This window comes from Meleagris gallopavo, chromosome 1 (assembly GCF_905368555.1).
Source record: "Meleagris gallopavo chromosome 1, MGAL_WU_HG_1.1, whole genome shotgun sequence".
NCBI lineage: Eukaryota > Metazoa > Chordata > Aves > Galliformes > Phasianidae > Meleagris > Meleagris gallopavo.
In genome coordinates, this window is record NC_139404.1 from 187,315,813 (window position 1) to 187,337,092 (window position 21,280).

General features: G+C 36.8%; 1 protein-coding gene across 22 annotated transcripts in view; it reads right to left on the bottom strand.

The window, feature by feature from the left end:
- The window catches only part of DLG2 (discs large MAGUK scaffold protein 2), a 1,005,161-nt gene that overhangs the window by 406,428 nt on the left and 577,453 nt on the right, over window positions 1-21,280 (bottom strand). For all 22 annotated transcript variants that reach the window (XM_085216429.1, XM_085216427.1, XM_085216435.1 and 19 more), the window contains one exon: window positions 299-352. In XM_085216429.1, coding sequence (XP_085072555.1) covers window positions 299-352 — 54 coding nt within the window. The remainder of the gene's footprint in view (window positions 1-298; window positions 353-21,280) is intronic.

The following is a 21,280-nucleotide window of genomic DNA, read 5'->3' on the forward strand; positions in this document are numbered from 1 at the left end:
ATTTTACTAGCAAGGAGGAAAAAATGAAATCACCTTTTTTTGCAAAGAAAGGTTGGTTTTAGTAAGTTACAGTTTATGTGTTGAAGTTTGAATTACAAATTATGTGTATGTAATTGTGTTATAAATCACCTCACTGCCATTATTATTACTAATTTCTTCTTCTAGAAACAAATTAGCAATGTACCTGTAAAAGAAAATTAACTGTAGGATTTGTTTATAATTTCTATCCAATACTAAGCAAAATTTATGCGGGAAAATGATTTTAAAAATCTACACACTATACAAAATTAATACTTACGTAAGGGATTGTGTCCAAGGTGTCTGTGTTGACAATTATAGGGGCAGGGCTTGCCTAAAAGGAAGAAAAAAAAAAGAGAAGAAATGTGAAACTCTGAAAATTCTTAATATTGAAATGCCCACAATGACATACTAAATTAAAAGTTTAACAGCTTATCTTCCCATTGATCTCACATCACATAACAGCACATAACTTTGGGTACCATTCAATCAGTTAAGAATGAAATAAATAGATTCTCAACCTACAAGTCACAGATCACTCTGTTCTCAAGTTCCATAGGCTTTGGATCACAACCTGAATGTATAGTAAATAGCCATTCATTTTCTGTAGGAAACATGACGTATTCAGCTTATGATTTAAGCAAACTTGAAGGTGAGCTTTCAATTATCCTTACCTCAGATGCTCACTTTTTGAGCCTAAGCAAAACCACAATAATCAGTTAATTTTGCACAGTATAAAATTCAAGCTATTACTTACTTGTATTTTATAACTACATTTTATATATATATATATATGTACATATATAATGAGATTTTTTTTTATCAAAGCTATATATCCTGCACAGTTCATGTGCACTCAGCTGATGTTGAATTGAAAATATAGACCTGGTCTTAAAAGTTTTGTGGATCTGTAAAACTTTCCAACCTGATCATTAGCTCATTGATGCAATCCATATCCATGCTACTTTACATCTACCTGAAATGCCTTAATCTCTTCCCCTTCTCTTAATCTGGTTTGGTGGTGGTGATGCAAGGCTAAGCTCTTTTCTGACGCAGCTGCATAACACTAGCTCAAATGCTGTGGGTTAGAGAGCTGTAAGTAAATTAGTTTGTATTAGTTTTATAAGTATTTATCTATCTACTTTGTCTGTTAGTTGATGAATGTCTGCTTGTACTTTAAAATTCTGCAGACTACAGAATCTCCTTCTGCATATCAGAGATGAGTACAGCACTACTGAAAACAGTGATCATGTTTCTATTGTTTCTATTGTCAAATATTCACTGCAGGAATTCAAAACCTAACCAACATAACCCCAATTAAGAATGTATCATTAATTAGTGCAGTAATTCAAATGCTTTGAGAGTATCACAGGTTCTTTCCAATTTTTGATGTAGTTATTGTAACATAACCCTGCATTCAAAGAAATTGTACATTATTGTTCAACTGGGTAACTCATGAACTGAAAATGAAATAGTCTGTATATATCATGCCATGTATCAGTTATCATCATAATATGCAGGTCAGTATAATAGAATCATAGAATGGTTTGGGTTGGAAGGGATCTTTAAGATCATGTAATTCCAACCCCCTGCTATAGGCAGGGACACCTCCCTCTAGATCAGGTTGCTCACAGCCCCATCCAGCCTGGCCATGAATGCTTCCACAGAGGGGGCATCCTCCTATATAAATACTTAGTATCTGAACAGATGTTTTATACACAAATACGTTTATTCTCATTGTGCCCCATAACACTGGACACTGTGAAATAAATAAAAGCTGAAGGTCATTTGGTTATACTGTTTTTATCTTTAGGCATATGTACAGATTTATAACACTATTATCACTGAAGGTTAAACAAAAGATTACTTTTTTATCATTTCACCTTATATGATTATTAAGCTCAATATACTTAAAGAATGATACCTTTCCAACAGGAGAAAAAGATTATTTTTAATAATATTCTACTGTCTTTATCAAATTTTTTCTTTCATTGATTTGATTTTCTTCTAATATACAGCGAAAAGTTCTAGAAACATACATAAACAAAATCTGCAACCTTCAGAATGAAAGCATCTTTCCACTGCTTTAAAAAACAATCCATACTGAAATAGAAAACATCTTTCAGAAATCACTTTCCAAATAATTCCCATACCGTAATTGATTGCTTCTAACCTAGTTTAGGAACAAAGGCTTACATCAGTATCAGATTATCCTAAAGTCAAAATTAAAAGATTTCTGAATCAGAAACTAGTAGGAACACTCTTAAAAAGAATATTTAAAAAGAATATTGAGCACTTGGAATTTAATTTGGAAATTCATTTACTACTTTTATCTCTCTCATGAGCCCAACCAGAACCTGAGCATTCTTCACAATGCTCAGCTTATTTTCAACACTTTCATAGCCTTGCAAGGTCCCTGTTTCAGTGCTAAAATACTCTGAGTTTTTTGTCATGCTCACACACACATATATACACATACATATTCAGAATTTCACCTAATGCATATTGTGTATGTAGCATCTCATCCCATCCTTCTTTGCAACTCCAAGAGGAGTCTGGCTTCATCTTTCTAGCCACCCCTTAAATGGTTGAGGACAGCGGCAGGGTTGGCGATGCTGCCAATGGTGGGGGGTTAAAACTACATGATCTTTGAGGTCCTTTTCAACCTTTCAGGCCATTCTATGATCCTATGATTCCTTGATACAGTCTTCCCACAAACTCATCTCTGGTATGAACAAACTAAGCTCTCCCACAGTTTTCCTGTACAAGATCTATGAACCAGTCCCAGCCACTGTCCTGCTCCACCACCTTGGTCATCCTCCATCCAGCACTCTTTAGCATGCTGAGGAATCACAGAATCAAAGAATGGCATGGGTTGGAAGGGACCTTAAATATCGTATAGTTTCTAACCCACTGCCATGGGCCGGTTACCACCCACGAGTTCAGGCTGCCCAGAGCCTCATCCAATCTGGCCTTAAGCACTTCCAGGGATGGGACATCCACAGCTTCCCTGGACTGCAGTGCCAGAGCCTCACCATGCTCTGAGTCAAGAATTTATTCCCGGTTATTAATCAAGAAGTCAGCACTTCTAGCATCAACTTAGTAGGCTCGTCACAAGTAAATGATCAGCAACTGAACTTTGACTTGCTGACCACTAGCCTTGGGATCTTGTGGTCTGGCCAATGTCTCATTTGTCCTCTAATACCGTCAATGTCTTTCTCATTCGGCTACAAGACTGAGAACTTGCGCTGAAAGCCCTGCTTACATCAAGACAAATGACAACCACAGTTTATCCCTCATTCTCAGAGCTAGTCATCTCATCTGAGAAAGCTAGCAAGGAACAATTTAGTCTTCAAAAATTGATCTACATTTTTCTAATCACATCCCTCTGTCCGTTGTAAGCCTTGGCAAGATTTCCCAGTGACACCCACCAAGATTTTCCCCCTAGTCTCCTACCTAACCCTGACCATGAAACCACTTCTTTGAATACAGTGATCCTCCCCTGCCCCATCATCTCTCCTACCTACACTTCCTACAGAGTAAATAATAGGCTTTCAAGCAAGAATGTCATTCAAAGTTTATTCCAACACAAAGTTTATTGTATTCTTCACTGACTGGAAACTCATAAAACTTCAGGTATCAAATAGGCAATTTTCTATTTCTGAGATATTCATCCTGATCAAAAAGATGGGCATGAGAAAATTCACAGAGCAATATTTTCGGATGGATATAGCAACTACAGCCATTCACGCACAGCTAATATAGAATCAAAGAATATCCTGAATTGGTGAGTTGGAAGGTACCCAAAAGGATCACTGAGTCCCACACCAGGCTCAACACAGGACCACTCAAAACCCAAACCCAGTGTCTGAGTGTTGTCAAATTCTCCTTGAACTCCAGCAGCTCAGGGCTGTATCCACTGCCCTGAGCAGCCTGTTCCATGCCTGCTATCCTCTGCTGAAGAATCTTTCCCTAATCCCCCCAGTCCTCCCCTGATACAGCTCCATGCCATTTCCTCAGGCAATAAGGTAATACAATACACTTTCCTTTGGTTTGTCTAAGATATGGTAATTTGAAGATCACTGACCTGTGCTGCAACATTGCATTTAATAGAAGTGCAGGAATCAAAGCTGATTTTGTTAGTTTTGTGCTGTTTGTAGATCACAGTGTGAGTAAAGTAGGAGGCTTTAATTAGGCAAAGGTGAGAAGACTTTGAAATCACTGGAGGGAACCTTAAATATAGCGCTAGCCCTGGAGTACAAACTAAGATCAAAATAGTCCTGTAATCTTAGCAAATCTATTCAAGGGATAGGTCAAGAGACGTTCAGTAGCTGTCAGTTAGAAGGATCTTATTTTCTGGCATCATGTAGCTTTATCTACTCTGACTTAAAAATGTGTCACATGTACCACTCCACAAAGTTCTTAAAAAAAAAAAAAAAAAAAAAAAGCAAATATCATTTCAGTTAAGCAGAACACAGAGAAAACCAACATAGCAGTCCTTCAGCTCATCAAGAATACTTCCAACTGTGCATAAATTAACAAATGCCTGCAAAAAAGATCCTAGAATCTCTGCCTACTGTGATCTGTCACACTATATATAACCATACATAAATAAAATATCTGCCTAAGTTTGAGACTTAGTGAGAAGAAATGGCATCCTAGAAGACAAAGATAGCAATGTTATTCCTACATTTGTCCCTTGACCTGCAGTCTTCAACAAGACATCTAATAACTATTCTGCTAACTTCTTCCAGCTATAAAGCAACTCGCAGAACTGGCTCAGTTTCATCAAAATTTTAAAAGCAGTGGTTGACTGTGGTTAATGACGCAGATCCCAATGGAAGCTATGCTAAGGCACATGGAAGAGAGAAAGGTGATAACTGTCAGCATGGCTTCACCAAGGGCAAGTCCTGCCTGACCAATCTTGTGGCTTTTTGTGATGGTATAACTTGATCAGTGGACAAGGGAATAGCCACTGATGTCATCTATCTGAACTCCAGTAAGGCCTTTGACATGGTTCCCCATAAAATCCTTCTCTCCAATTTGGAAAGATATGGATTTGATGGGTGGACTGCTTGATGGATGAGGAACTGGTTGCAATGTTGTATCCAGTGGCTCAATCGTTACCTAAAGGCTCAATGTCTGGATGGAGATCAGTGATGAGTGGTGTTCCTCAGGGGTCAGTATTGGGAGTGGTGCTCTTTGATATCTTCATCAGTGAGATTCAAAGCAGGATTGAGTGCACCCTCAGCAGTTTGCAGGTGACGACACCAAGATATGTGGTGTGGATGACATGCCCAAGGGATGGGATGCCATTCAGAGAGACCTACACAGGCATGAGCATTGGGTCCAGGCGAACTTCATGAGGTTCAACAAAGCCAAGTCCTGCACCTGTGTCGTGGCAACCCTCACTTACTAGTACAAACTGGGGTATGTAAGAATAGAGCACAGCCTTACCAGAAGGGACTTGGATGGCTTTTAAGACACCATTCCAACTCAAAACTGATTCTACTCTCTGACAAGAACTAAATCTATCTCTCTGCAGGTAGTTTTAAAAGTTTAAATGTCTAATTGCCTAACTTGCAGAATGAATTCAAATCAGTAATAATGAAGAGATAATCCTCTCTTAAGATGGGTAACTTGCAGAGAGCTCCCAGGTTTTCCAATCAGATTTTAAAACCATAGTGAATACATTCACAGTTCCTCAGTTGCAAAATGGATCCAGACCAACTTCCATAAAAAGGAATTTTACTGACCGTAGTGGATGTTTTCCCTGTTCCTCATGCACTTTCCTTTTTGCTCTAATCCTTACTGATAGGTAAGTATTATACTATGCTGACAGTGTACTATGCAGTCTGTCAGCCTTGTATCTTGCGCTCACTGCACAGACCTTTTTCTTGCCCTTGACTAGAAGCAGTGCTTTCAGCTGAGCCATCCCTGTGCTTTGAAGAGAAGGCATCATGCTGACAGCTGCAGTGACAGATTGGCATAGCTGGGACAAAACTTGAATAGCTTTGAGGAAAAAAATGAAGGATTTTTTTTTTTTTTTTCTTTTTAAGACTTGAGCACAACAGACTTTGCTTCCACAAATATAGACGAGATTGTTCTGCTTGCAATGAGTCAGACAGTCTAGTTGCTTTTCCACCGAACATACAACTTAAAAGACAGACAGAGTGGAAGCACTTGAAATGGCTGAAGAGGACAAAAAGGTACGGAGTCCAGATTGTGAATATTACTTTGCTACCAACTCTCTGCAAGTACACGAACACGACTCACTCAAGCCTCAGATGAGATGAACTTTCCCTCTGCTATGAGTGATAGCATTATCCTGGCTGACTGGTTTTACTTACAGCACTCACAGTTTTACAGACTTATGGCCTGACACTGAACATCATTCTCTTTGGACTACTCGCAACTCCCTGTTTTAACAGTTTATACTATGCACTGCTGTAGGCAGCAAAATAACATGAAACTACCTGCATAGGTATATGGCAATTAAGACATTCTATAAATAATGAATACTGCATATTATTTCTTAACCAGAAAACATTAAAACAAACATGTGATCAATCTCACAGTATTCACTTCTACTTATTCCTAGTTGTGTTTTTGAGACAGAATTCTCAATTGTTTTCCTACCAAGGAATAAGAATTATTCATAACGTTATATTTAAGTAAACTCAAAGACATGGTGAAATTTTGAGTGGTAGAACAATGTATGTATTACCATTTTAAAAACAAATGGAGTTGATGTTGATATCTTTTTCACAGACCTGACTTGGCAGACAGATTTAAAGGTTCATCTTTCCAGGTCACCAGCCCCGAATTCTAAAATAACCTCCAGAATATTCAGCTGCAATTCCATTTTTCTTCATAATGTTAACATTTTGTATTTTAATAATACAAAGTGGAGCATCTCCTGTATTTTTACATGAACAGAGCATCTTGCATCTCTCTGAACATTGTTTCAGACTGTTTGTCTTCTGAGATAAATGCTAGATCAGTTTAAATTCTGTTCCTGTGATTCTGTGAGTCTGTAAATTCGTTTTATGCTTTCATAAGTTTCCTTCCACAACTGTTAGAAATAGTTACATGAACACTCAATGTGAGGAAATATTAAATGATAATTTAGATGTCAAAACAGTAATTCTCTGGCATGCTATGAAGTATCAAGATCACAGAACGCACAGAACCTTTGTCATATTTACAACTGAATTACAAACTATAAGAGTAAGAAGGAGAGAAAGTCATTTGCTTTTTGTTAGGGAGAAAATATGAAAGATAAGGTTCCCTTTGAACATTAAAGAGTGCCTTTTCAGTCAACAATCCTACCTCTACTTAGGGACATAAAACAGAAGTCAAAAGCAGCTTTGCTTGCAGGCTACAGCTGTCAAGTATAGAAGAAAAATTCCTCAAGAATTCCTTGAGGGCTTTCCCAACATATAAAATGTAACCTCACATAAAGCCTTTTAAAGGTAAATAGTTCCATTTAAACAAGGTGGCATTATTTTGGGGCCTGGGACTTTGTATCAGTTTTTCTTAATCTGTGGGAGTAATTTCTTATTTAAAATTGCATTAACTGTGAGATTATTTAAATAAATAATAAATAATTTGGACCTAAGGGAAAACTAACTTTGTGAGGACCCACTGGTTGTCAGAGTGACAAGACAGCACCTACTTTACAGCTGTTGAAGTTTTACCTGTCCCAGCACTATCTGTCAGCAGTTTGAATTAGCATAGCAGTAACTTTTTGCCCAATATCTGATCCACTGAAGGACACAGAAATGTCAATGCAAAAAGCTCTATAGAGAATGACTGATAATTATGATACCTCTGAACTTCCAGTGAAGATATCATTCAGCTAAATGTTATTATCCATTAAATTCTGAGGTGATAACCTTCCTATCACTAGATAGAGTGGATCCATCTGTCTCATTCTAGGATGCCAAATGCTGCAATAAGACTCACACAGAGGTCCCATTATCCCATATCTACTGAGTCACAAAAGAAATTGATGAAACCTCTCCTACACCACTGTTCTAGCTTTGAACAGAAATTTAGGCCTAAATTCTGAATTTAGAAATAATGCTTCAGAATGTGTTCATGGCTTTTGGAAAGAAAGTGGACCATAAGCACTGATTTGTTACCTAGATCTCTGTTCTATTCTCTGATCTGATCTCTTCTGTACTTCAGTGCATATCCCAAACCCTGTGTAAAAGCATATCACTTCAGAAAAGATCTGATCAGTGCAAGCAATGCCATTTTCTGGTACGTTCTCAAATCTGGACTTGGAAAGTTTGGAATCAAGAGCAAAAATAGAAATCCACCACATAGGGTCTTTTCATAAGGGTATTGTCATCAAAACGCTGACATTTGAGATGTATGTATTTCTTTCAGATTCTGTATCATTCATAACCATTTTAAAAGAAAATGAAATATCTGAAAACATTAATCTGTTTCAGGAGTCAACATTTAAGCCAGTATGTGTCTACTCAATATTAGTTTTGGTTTCCTCTGGCAATATTTCTAGAGTCAGCTGGTTCATTGAAGCAAGGTAACTCACATTCAGGTTTTCAGATCCAGGAAGAGGGATATTTTTTGTGTGCTGTTTCATTCTTTCCTTTCTTTTCCTGTGCTTGTTGCATATTTATTCATATTTAATATTACTGTGACATACAGATTTGTTATATAAGTAATTTAGTGCCAATTAAATAGAGAAATATTCTGATTTCAAACTGACTGCTATCTTATTTTTAAGCATTTTAGCTGCATATCCAGAAATTAAAAATCCAGGGAAAAAAAAAAAAAAAAGTAACACTAAATGCTTATGACATCAACAGACTTATTAATAATAGAAAACTTACATTTTCTTGAGCTTTCACATATTTTCTTAAACATTAACAATTTAACTTTTCTATAGATTGTTTAAGCATTAACTGCATTAAACAAAGATTGGTAATTTTTTTTTAATACTATAGTGCAAACTTCAAGAAGAGCTGCATAAGGAGAAGAAAAGGAAAATAATTTCAAAAAGTTGCACAGTTCTTTTAACTGAAAGGAGTATTACTCTACTGCATTACACATGTGAGTAGGCTACTTCATACTGATGTAAAGTTTTTTTTGCTGCAATGGGATTTTAACACTCTACAGGAACTATCAAGACTAACGTGTGTGTATATCAGAAAACTACACACACATAAAACATGCACATACACGTGTGAAAACATATCGATTATGAAAAAAAAACCCAACAGACATTCACTCAGTTTTAAGGCATCTTGTGTGATGAAGATGCCTGCTACAAGTGCACGACACAGCCTTGATGTGATCAAAGATGTTATTTCTTCCAGACAGAGGAAAACAAAAGCAAAATAGATATTCCTCTTTTCTGTTCTAAACCAAAGGCCACATCACCCACATCATGTCTGTTTACTTCTGAAATCATGGTAGACCAAGCTCACAAAGCAGTTATTTTATACCTTCTTTTGCTATCTTTTTACAGACTGAAGGTTGAGTGTAACATTTGTTGCTGCAGGGAGAACTTTATAACTGTTGTCAAACCAGAAATAAATGACTAAAAATTTAAATGCAAATGAAGATTATTGAAAAAAAAAAAAAAAAAAGGGAGTGTGGGGGGGAACTAAAATTAAAATACATAAATTAACAGAATTCAGTATCTGTTCAAGAAGCTTATCAGACCATAAAGAAAATTCCAAAGAATAATGAACCTCCTTCCAGGAACTGATTAGTGGCACTGAGAACTACACACAGCAGCCACAAACTACAGTGAACAGTGAGAAGATGCCAAAGAACAGACACCTCTGCTTGGCCAGAGCAGAAGGGACAATGGCCTACAGCCAAAAGTGTACATCGAAGGGACAGGGTAAGAAACACATAGAGGAAAGATTGTTCAGAATTACAGAAAAGTTCCCAAGTCAAACAGGAAAAGGAGCAAAACCACCATTGATACTACTTCAGCACTGAAATTTCCACAAAAAGGTCTGGGCATTATCGTCCATAATGTGTATAATCTTAACTCTTTTATCCTGGTTAAATATGTACATGAGGAAAACTAGACTGCCACATTCTTTCATTTATTTAATGCGTAATTAGGAAAAACCTGGTGTTAAACTTGATTTTAAATATCTGCAACAAACTCAAAGTCAAACTGGGTTGTGCTGGATAGAGCAGGGTTTTATTTTTTATGCCAGTAGAAGTAAACTTCTAAACTAACGTCCTCTGGAAAAGCTTTCATTGCTGTCCCAGAATGTACCTTCATGTCCCAGAATCACAAGGTGATGAATAAAATTTTAAAAAATTATTCATATATATAGCTCATTAGCAGCTTGCTTCAAACTCTGAACCTGGGCAGGAACAAGGAGACACCAAGAGGAGATGATGAGGCCCAGTTTCCTGCACTGCCATTGTGTCACTGAAAGATCTGAATGTAACCAGCAGCAGTGATGTGGGGAGAGGTGTCTGGAGTGAATTTGAGCCTGGAGAAGGGGAGGACAGGTGCTTTCCCTAAACGTTAGTTCAACTGTTTGCCTACTGTATTTCTTAATATCCATCTAAAAATTAAAATGTGATGTTAACTGTCAGAAAAGTTAATTTAAGCAACTCAAATTTGCTTTGCTTGCAACACCCTTATTCTGAAATTTCACTATAGATGAGGTATTTGTTCAGAGTCTGTATTCATCCAATTTTCTGATAAATATACAAATCATGTCTTGGAGGTGAGACAGGAACAACAGAAGAAAGGAAAAGAAGTGAAGTCTCAATTATAAAAGAAAATGTTGGCTTTGCAGCTCAGAAAACAGAAGAGAAAGTGGAAGGAAGAGAAGCAGAGGTCAGCCTCTTCTCCACGGTAACTCATAATGGAATGAGAGGGTATGGCCTTAAGTTGTGCCAGGAAAGGTTAGGGCTGGATACTAGGAAAAATTTCTTCTCTAAAAGTATTGAGGCATTGGAAAGGGCTGCGCAGGGAGGTGGTGGAGTCACCATCTATGAAGGTGTTCAAGAACCATGCAGATATTGCACTGAGGAACATGGTTGGTGGGCCAGCTGGGGACGGGCTGATGTTGAACTGGATGGTTTTAGTGGTCTCTTCCAACCTAAATGATTCTATGAATACATAGACATAAGGAAAGTTAAAGTATTATGTACAAAAAGACATATAAAATAGCAAGTAATTATTTTTCATAGAGGAGCTTTCCATGGGAAAGGAAAGCTACATCTTCTGCTAACAAGACAATATTGCCGTCCAACTTTCAATTCTTAGAAACAGCATTTAGCAAAAATTTCAAAGCACAAAATGAACAGAACATGGCAACATTGGTTTTGCAGAGTGATGAAACTAAGTAAATAGGGTGAACTTGAGATGAGTACTAACAGTGCCATAAAAAGAACTTTACTATATATCATTGTTTAAAAAAATAAAGCATCAGGGTGCATTATAATTTCAAGAATTACAAGCATGACTGGAGGGTACTGTAAGACCAACTGTCTTTCAAAGTGATTATACAGGACTATAAAAATACACCTTCTGAAATCAAAATTATAAATCCCTCCAAAATTGAACTCAATTCTAGTTAAGAAATAATCAAGGGATGAGCATGTGCAAATAAATTTGCAAGGCCAGAAAGCCAAACTTAAGAATGATTCTATGATTCTAAGATGCTGAAACAAACAAACAAACAAAGAAATATTTGAAGTTATGAATGATGATGATAAACATTTCAAATCAGTAAAATTTTTTGTTTTCCCACAGGTTTTTTTTTTTTTTTTTTAAATGGGAATATTTTTCAATTCTTTCCCAAAGACTGGCAAGTAGATTTTACACACCTACACAACTACGTGACAATTTCATCAAACAATTGTTTAATTTCTCCGAGGAGAAACAGAAGCCTTGAAACTCTTCGTATAATCTTATACTAAGCACTAAAACACATACTGTAGGCAGTACTTGCATTTTGGCATATGGACAAAATGACCTATAATGTCATCCCGTCTTTACATTTTAACATTCTATCACTTCTAAATAGTGTTGTTTTGGTGATAATTGAATACAGAAAGACAGAGGGGAAAAAAAGGATTGTCTTAAACTGAATAAAAATAAATTGGGGCAATTATACCAGTGACTTACATAACAGCAACAACACGGCATCTTAACGATGAGGTGGTCACAAAAAATAGCACGAGGCTATGAAAATATGATCATTCCTTGACTATAGGAACTGATTTGAAGATATACGCTCTTCTTTGTGAAACACAAAGATGCTATTATTCTTACAAACTAATCACAGTGGCCACAACAGGACTAGAAGAGTTTTGCACTCTCTGGATTTACTGTGTGAACACGTAACTCAGAGACACTTATCCACACAACGAAACAACCTTCCTGGTACACAGAAACAACGTTGACCTCTTGCTGTCACCATACTGAACAATGAATGTAACAATCACAGAGACATAAAACCTAAAAGTTGTCATAACCAATCTACCAAGATCGAGAAGATGGGTTTGTAAATCAATTAGAGGAATTTCAAATGTCACAACAACATTTCAAGCATTTACATGATCCCACTACCAAACACTGGAATATTAAACTTTAAAAGGCAGTTCTGTTCTATAATAAAATAATATCAATAATGATAATAATGATTATAATGAATAGGATAAAAATAATAAAGCCTGTGAGTGTTGTACTCTAATGTAATGGAAATTTGTTTTGTTTGCTTGTTTGTTTTAATAACTGGAAAAGCTCCAGGACAGGACTTTCGGAACAAGCTTTGATTACTGTTAGGGATGAAGAAGAAAACATGTCCTAACAAAGAAAGCAACTGAAGTTAAGCACTATATATCAAGTGATAGGAGAGAACACCAGGAAGAGGATTAAGCATGCATTTAGAAACACAAAAGGAACTGTCTGCTTAAGGCAAGATGGATGTAGAGCACAGGCATCTAAATGCAAGAGAGCAGTCTGCAAAACAATCAGCTTTAGGAACACAGATTTCCTTTGTGTCTGTAGAACAGTGCTTCAATATCAGCTGCAAAAAAACAACACCTATCTCAAACAACTGACATTCAGACATGAAGTAGCCCTCTACTTATGAACACTTCGGACAGATAATGCTTCCTCCTACCTTTATTTTTAGATACCCATTACACCCTCTGAGTTAAATAGAACAATTTCGACATATCTCCCCCCCTCATCCCCCCCTAACCCTCCGCACCCCCCCAGTAAATCATGATGCCTGGTGGAAATATCACCTTCTCCACTCTCAGCCTGTTGTAAATCCTGACTTTCGCCATAGGACGTCTGGGGAAAATTAACACCTACTCTGATTGTCCTTTCCAGAAGCTAACCAACTTTGCAGGAAGGTGCACCAATTCTGAGTGCTAACATATAAAATCCCAGCTGCAGTCTTGACCCTGATACTAAATAAATGTTTGATTGGGAGGACAAGAAATGGGAACATTGTGTGCTTCAAAGGAACGGGAGAAAAATTACATAGAAAGTATTACAGCAAGAAGAACACAGTATCTGCAGGAGGCACCAGTTTTTGGTGTTTTTTAGGGCAGACATAACAAGGGGAAATCAAGATAGTCCAAGTTAAAGTCAGCCCACCACTTACATGCCACTATATGATTTGTGACAAGTTTTGAAATGTCTTCTTCAATTATAATGGAGGGTCTCTGCTCACACACAGAAATCCAAGCATTTTTGATACCAGCCCATCAGGTAGCAAAGGAACTGAGACAACATGATTAGTAGCTATATAATTCTTCAGATTGCTGATAATATACTTCAGCTTTCAGATACATGTCTCTTCTACGCAGTATAAATGTATATTTATATAGACATATCCATAAAATGCATGTTTCCCACGAAACGAAAATACACAGAAGAAATCAAAATGCACTTTTCTTTCCTCTACAGCATGCCCTATCTGGCTCACCTAACCCAGTCACAAAAAGCATCACCCTGCATCTGCCACTGCCTACGGGAAAATAAATAGCTCTAGTGCATATGACAACAATATTAACTAAAATATGATTAAAATTATTAACACATTTATGTAAACAAAGAAGAGATCAGTCAACTTAGTTGATTTATTTTGTACACAGTAAACACTAGCATATTAGAATATGTTATTCAGTATTAAGCAGCAATATGTACTTACATTTTTTAATGCATTTGATTAATATTCCTTTTTTTAAAAGCTTTACTTCAATTTTATATTTCTCCAGAAATGAGAATATATATATTTAATATTATCTCCTTCTCCAAGCAAACCTTAAAATAATAAAATAGAAATGTCAGCACCATCTTTTAACTCCAGATACACAGAACCATGCATTTTCTTCCCAGAAATTGCCAGCATTTATTAAAGGCTGTTCTTTCCCACTCAGACATGCAACAGTAGGAAACATAATCAACCAGAAGACCTGAGGTCATAGATCCGAGCGTATCCAGCTCAACAGAGGAGTTCAGTATAGCCATTTCCCTCTGCTGAAAGAAACCTAACACTCAGAATTTCAATTTAAAAACATGTCTTACTTCAGAGGTATGTTACAGTTTTCCTTACCGGGACAAAAGAATGAAATGAATCTTGTTCACGGTTCTCAATAGCTGAAATTGTTTTCAACCAGAAGAGATAGCTTGAAATGTCAGACATTTCAGAATGCTCCATACCGAAAGCTGCAACGTTAGGGGTACTGAGGTGAGCCAGACTTGCAAAAGGAGGACCTTGGATGTGTTACATAAAGGTCTTAATTAGATCTCTGATACAAATTGCTATCCTAAGAATAAAAAGTTAATCAGAAAGCCTCCGTGAAAGGATAGGAGGGCAAGATTAGAGCTGAGACATATGTTTCACTTTGGGATAATTGAACAACTGCCTAGCTAGACGTCGTTCTGCTATTCTGAAGTGAAAACACAAACATGAAAATTAAAATGTTCCCTTTTTATAACTTAGGACTAAACAGTTCACTACTGTTTTTTTTTGTTGTTTGTTTTGTTTTTGTTTTCCCCTCAGAAGATAAACAAAACAAAATAGACAAACAGAAGCCCTCAAGAGATCTGCATATATTTATTTCTAGCTGCAACAAATACCTAACTCTCAGCATCCTTTTAAAAGCCCAGCTCAAATACCTATCACGCGAAGAAGAACAATTTGGAGAATAAAAACAGAGCTGATGAGAAAAATAAAATGTTGCAAAGATTTTTTGTATCAAAACTTAGGAATCAAGCTACAAAGATTCGTTTAATGTCACAAAATCCAAGAAAACTATCCTGTCAATGAGAGGATAATGAGGGGTATTCCTTGCATCTCCCAAAGGATGCCATTCTGACCTCCACTGCCAAAGAGATGCTGTTTAACTGAACTGTCTCTTCAACCCATTCAGGTGTATTTTCCCTCTGCTTATGGGTAGCAATATCACACTGCAGAAATAATAGGACTTCCACCCATAAGTGAAAAAACATTTATTTTATTTATGGTAAAATCCACAGCCCACAGAAATCCTAAAGATTTCCATAAAGTCAGGATTTTTGAGACACCACCTTTTGGGGAGGAGGATACTGTTCATGCGTGGGCCTTCTGCTCACACAAATACTGGCATTACACAGAACTTCTGGAACTAGATGTCACCCTTAGCTAAAGAAGCTTTCATGCAAATCTGAGATGCTAGGAAGTCATATTAAAATAAAAATACCAGATATAAAAGATGAAATGCTAGAACAAATCACAGTTATATTCTTTGGTTCCTTCCTTTCTCAAACATGGATTTCCAAAATGAAGTAGGAAGTATTTGTTGAGAGAGGTGAAAGGAGAGATATTGAGACCTACATGATTCTAAGGACAAGAGTAGAAAACAAGCAGCCTTAAACAGTATGTATTTAACTATGTTGTACTCTTTTCATCAGTTAGTAACATCCCATTTTAGGACCCCACATACTCATACCCAAAGTTCATTGGGAAACAATATTAGAAGGTTAGAATTAGAAGAATTAGAAGAATTAATTGAAAAATCAAGTCAAGTGTAGCAAAATAACTGACTGAAAAAAAAAAAAAAAAGGAGAAACATGAAAAATTCTAAAAATTTGCCTGATTTACTTCAAAATATTTTATTTCTAAAACTATGAAATACCTCACAATGTAGCCTAAACACATTTTTGACTAACAGGTTCTTAAAAAGTTTGATGTAGATTTTGTCAAAGAAAACAAAAATTTGAACATCCTGAGGTAAAAGCTTTCTTTTATTTCCAAGCAAATGAACTTCTGAAAAGAAAGTTCTGCCGAGTGGGGGTGAAGGAAGGGAGATGGAGAGCTTATTTTCCTTTCCATCAAATATTACTCTGATTAATAGGAAAATTCAGTAGTGACCATCATTGTACTTAGTATAATGGCTTGAATCAACCATCAGTTTGACCCAGAACAGCTGTTTTTATCTTCTCTCAGCATGATCAGCACCATCTGCTTCACCAAAAAGTGAAAGATTTAAAGCAGGAGCATAAATAATTAGCCAATTCTTCATCAACTCGAATAGCTAATGATTACTCCCTTATGTTTTAGGATGTAAAATGAATCTCTTATTGTGAAAAATGTTACAGCTAGAATAGCTGCATAAGGCTACTGTTTTCACTTGTACAATAGGTACCCACAGCAAGGATTTGGATGCTAGGGGTTGCTAGGCCTCTGTGAGAGGAGACCTAGGTCTGCTCGGCACTTAATATAGGACAGAAAACGTTGAGGAGGGAGTGAGGGAACAGGGCCAGAACAACAGGAAATACTGCATGGCAATGAGCGCTCACCCCACAGAGGCTGCAGCCCATGTTCACTGCCAATAAATTAAACTGAAGCCTGCAAGTTGACACTGTTTTTCTTGTAACAGTTATTGGTGAGCAGCTTCCTTATTTGTCTTTTGACCTGAGTGCTTTCGCACTCCTGTTTGTCCTACTTTATCCCCTGTTCTGAGATGGAAGAGTGCGGAGTGGACATGTGGTTGCTTGGCTGCCAGCTGGGGCCATCCCATCCCAACTTGATTTACTTCAGTCAAGGCACATTTCTGGAGACTTTCCATCATATTTAAAAACAGATTTTATATAATACATAGAACTTTCCCATATCTCTGTAAGTACACTAGGGACATGTACTAATACCTCAAGTCAAGACAATAATGAGAAAATATGAATAAAGAAGTCACAATGAACAAAGATCAGTTTCATAAACACCGATTCAACTGCATCAAATAAACTTTGATGTAGCTTATGTTTTATGGGAAAAATACCATTCCAGATTTTTTTATGCCAAATATATGTAGCTCCTTTTAAAATGCATATTTATTTATATAAAAACAAGCACTGCTATCAATCAAGTAAATTTTAAATAATTCAGCCAGTAAGATTGCATTTTATAATTTGGTATAACAGATCAGCTGGGAATATCCCACTATGTCTCCAGCAGAGAATTTTAGAAATTACTTAACCGTACATCACCCTTCTACATCTATCCAGCTGGATTGCAGCCTTCCTATAAAACATTAAAATATTTAATATTTTAAATAAATTTTAATAGATAATAGCTGCTATAAAGCTTTGTTGGAGCTTTTCCAATGAGTTGTTTAAAAACCTCTAAAACATTAACAGCAAATGACTGAGATAACTAAGTGTTTCATCCTGTAAGTATTTCTTATTAGAAGAATAAGAAGAATATAGCCATGCAATTCTACATGCAGATCTTTATATTTATGGTTGTGGAAATGTGTGCACTGTTAAATATGAAGGGCTTTCATAGTTGCTAGTGTATTTTCAGTCAAAAGGGAATAAGAATGGTATAATATTGCTAAGTTCCAGTCCAAAACTTTTATATCACGATTGCTTAATTTTTGTGTTCAAAAATCAGAGGCAATACTACTGCTTTAAAATAGTTTCAGAAAAACTGAAATTCTACTTCACTAACATTTCCCACTGTTACTGTTCTAGCTAAAGATCAGTTGTAGTAGCAACCAAAACTGGCTTTTGTGGCCTTTGAACTCATTTGGTGGACTGAATCTGAATGCAAGCTGCCTACAAAAATATCATTTTCTATTCTCCTCTTGCCAGATGTCCTATCAGGATACACAGACTCACTGATGCAGGGAGTCATTGAGAATACCACCAAAGGAACTGGGCTTGATGCTGCACCTCCATTCTGCTGACACACAGCAAAAGTGTATGAAGGTTCAGAACCCCAAAAAAGATGGGATAGCCACAAATAGCCAAAGCCCAGCATAAAACAGCTATTTATTAGTACTTCAACAAATAGTGTGCCGTGGCCTGCTCTAGAGAATAACAACTGCTCTAAGATAAAAGAGTTGAAAATGCAAAGCTCTCCACCTGTTTTATGTACAATCTACAAAAAGTTTGCTAACCTCCCTGCCTTACCCTTCCTCAAACGGAATGAACAGTGACCTGACTTCCAAACATCTTGGAGAACAAAAGAATCACATAGCTGTTTATTCTAAGGTGCTTTAAGAAATGTCAGATATCAGGCAGTAATGACGTCTGGAGAAAACATTAACAGGATTAATTTTACTTTGATCCCCTTTCCTAGCCCTTGTTATTTGATTAAAAAACAAAGCCCTCTGTCTTTGTGGTTTTATTATTGCTATTATGAAAAACAAAACAAAAATAGCAAAAGCCACACAAAAAAAAAACACACAAAAACACACAAGCTCCTTTACTCCTCATCCATCTGCCACTAAATGTTTCTGATATGACATTCTCTTTCCTTTCACATTTTCATTTTTTCTTTTCCTTTTTTTTTTTTTAATTTGCTGAACCCTCATGTGCCAGGTAACACTATCAAATAGAAACTGGCAGAAAGTACATTAAAGTTATTATCACCTGAGGACAAATCCTGACAACTGAACCACAAGAAAAAAAAAAAGACTCACATCTGGAAATAAGACAAAGAGCATATAGGTAAGCCCAGTAATACTTCTACCGTTTTGGCAGCCATTCAAAAATGTGAAAATACAGATGAGGCGATGTAGAAGTAATGGGGTTCTTGGTAAAGAAGAGAGAAAAGGGCAAAGGTTTGAAGAAAGAGAACAGTTCCTTAATTTCCCCAGTACCCAAAAATGTTTTGAAAGGGCACTACATAAAATGAGCCAAAGGCAACAGTTCAGAGAGAGACGACAAAGGAAGAAGACACAAGGACCCAAGACTGATGAATCTGAAAAGCTTTTTAATTTCTGACCACTCAGCAGAACATTTCTGCAACCCTGCATTTTCTTCCACTACAAAGTACTGATTCATTCTTTTCTGTATTGTCAGTATGATTAAGGTAATGTTGCATTTCTTGGTACACAGACTAGTTTAGCTGATAGACAGAAACCAGTGCTTTAAACCAAAACAGCTAGGAGTGATAACCTCAATTTTCAGCAGAAATTATTTCCAAATATTTTCCTGCTTAAAGTTTGTGCTGACTCCATGGACTTAAATGTATAAACAGTATAAACAGAAGATCCACTGAGAATACCACCATGACAACTCAAAGAAATAAAGGACTAAAAAAGACAGGCTTTTTGCAGATTTATGCTCACAGAAGTGATCAGATTGCTATCAATTTTATACTTGCAAAGGCTAAGTAAGTAATAACTGACCCAGAGGCAATAGCAACATATCGTGATTCAGCTCACTACATACAGTACACCTACATGTGATGCATTATAGAAAAAGTATGCTATGATCAAGTCGAATTGCAACAAACTGGTCCCCTCATTATATTTCTGTAGGATTTTACTTCCATAAAGTCATTGATTATTTAAATTATAGAATCACAGAATGGCCAGGGTTGGAAAGGACCTCAGGGGTCATGAAGCTCCAACCCCCTGCCACATGCAGGGCCACCAACCTCCACATTCAATATTAGACCAGGCTGCACAGGGTCCCATCCAATCTGGCCTTGAACACCTCCAGGGACGGGGCATCCACAACCTCTCTGGGCAGCTGTTCCAGCACCTCACCACTCCCTCTGTAAAGAATTTCCCCCTGACATCCAACCTAAATCTTCCCACCCTCAACTTCAAACCATTTCCCCTTGTCCTGCTGTTATCTACCCTTTCAAAAAGTTGATTCCCCTCCTGTTTGTAGGCTCCCTTTAGGTACTGAAAGCCTGCAATGGGGTCACCCCACAGCCTCCTTTTCTTCAGGCTGAACAAGCCCAGCTCCCTCAGCCTATCTTTGTAGGGGAGGTGCTCCAGCCCTCTGATCATCTTTGTGGCCCTGCTCTGGACCCTCTCTACCTAAATAATAGTGTTATGGCCATAGCAATTTCTGTATGTTTTCAGAGGGGTGGAAAATCGTACTGGCCAGGATATTCAGGAATGCCCAATGATTAATGGGTTCAGTGAAGGCCTGCTATGTGTTATCAAAAACTGGACTTCCTGAATGTATGATGTAGCATCCCCATACCCTACCAAACGTACCTCTCCCCAAATTTGTCCTGGCTACATCTCAAGCCAATTACTACTGGTTATTGACTTTCAGCCAAGTTCTATCCATAACAAATGCACTGATACTGCTATTCTACTCTGAACAAACAATGCTGAAACGCAGTTTTGGAACAATTAAATTAATGAGCACAGAGTATGTCAATAAGTGAATGAATATCATTACCATAAAGGTTTTCATATTTTGATGGTTGGACTAGGTGATCTTAGTAGTTTGTTTCAACCTTAATGATTTCATGATTTTATGATTCATGTATTTCATACACAAATACATGCACATTATTAGGATAAAGAGCCAGAAAAAAATTATTAATAAGCTGAAGCGGAATCTGGATTTCAGTCACACATTTTATGAATTCAGGTACCATAGTTGCTTCTAAGTCTCAAACCAGTAGCAGTGTGCTAAGTTCTGGTAAGTCAAGCAGGTATCTTGTCAACAAAGAAAGCTGATGGTGATCACCCACCAGTTTTTGCACAGCTGCATGGAATCTTATCATTTATCTATAAATGCATAAAACATGAACATGTGAAGTGTTTATATACAATAAATGCATACACTCATTGTTTTTCAATTATTAGACAGAGAATTAAAAAAAATAAATTTATGGTACAGAAGTGAGATATTTTCCTGATAAGAGTAGGATTAACATCTAAGAAAATAGCTGCATGCATGGAAGTATATTTCAGTACTACGAAGTGTACGTTTTAATAATTGTTTATTATTATTATTATTATTTTGTGGAATTATGTCTCTAATATC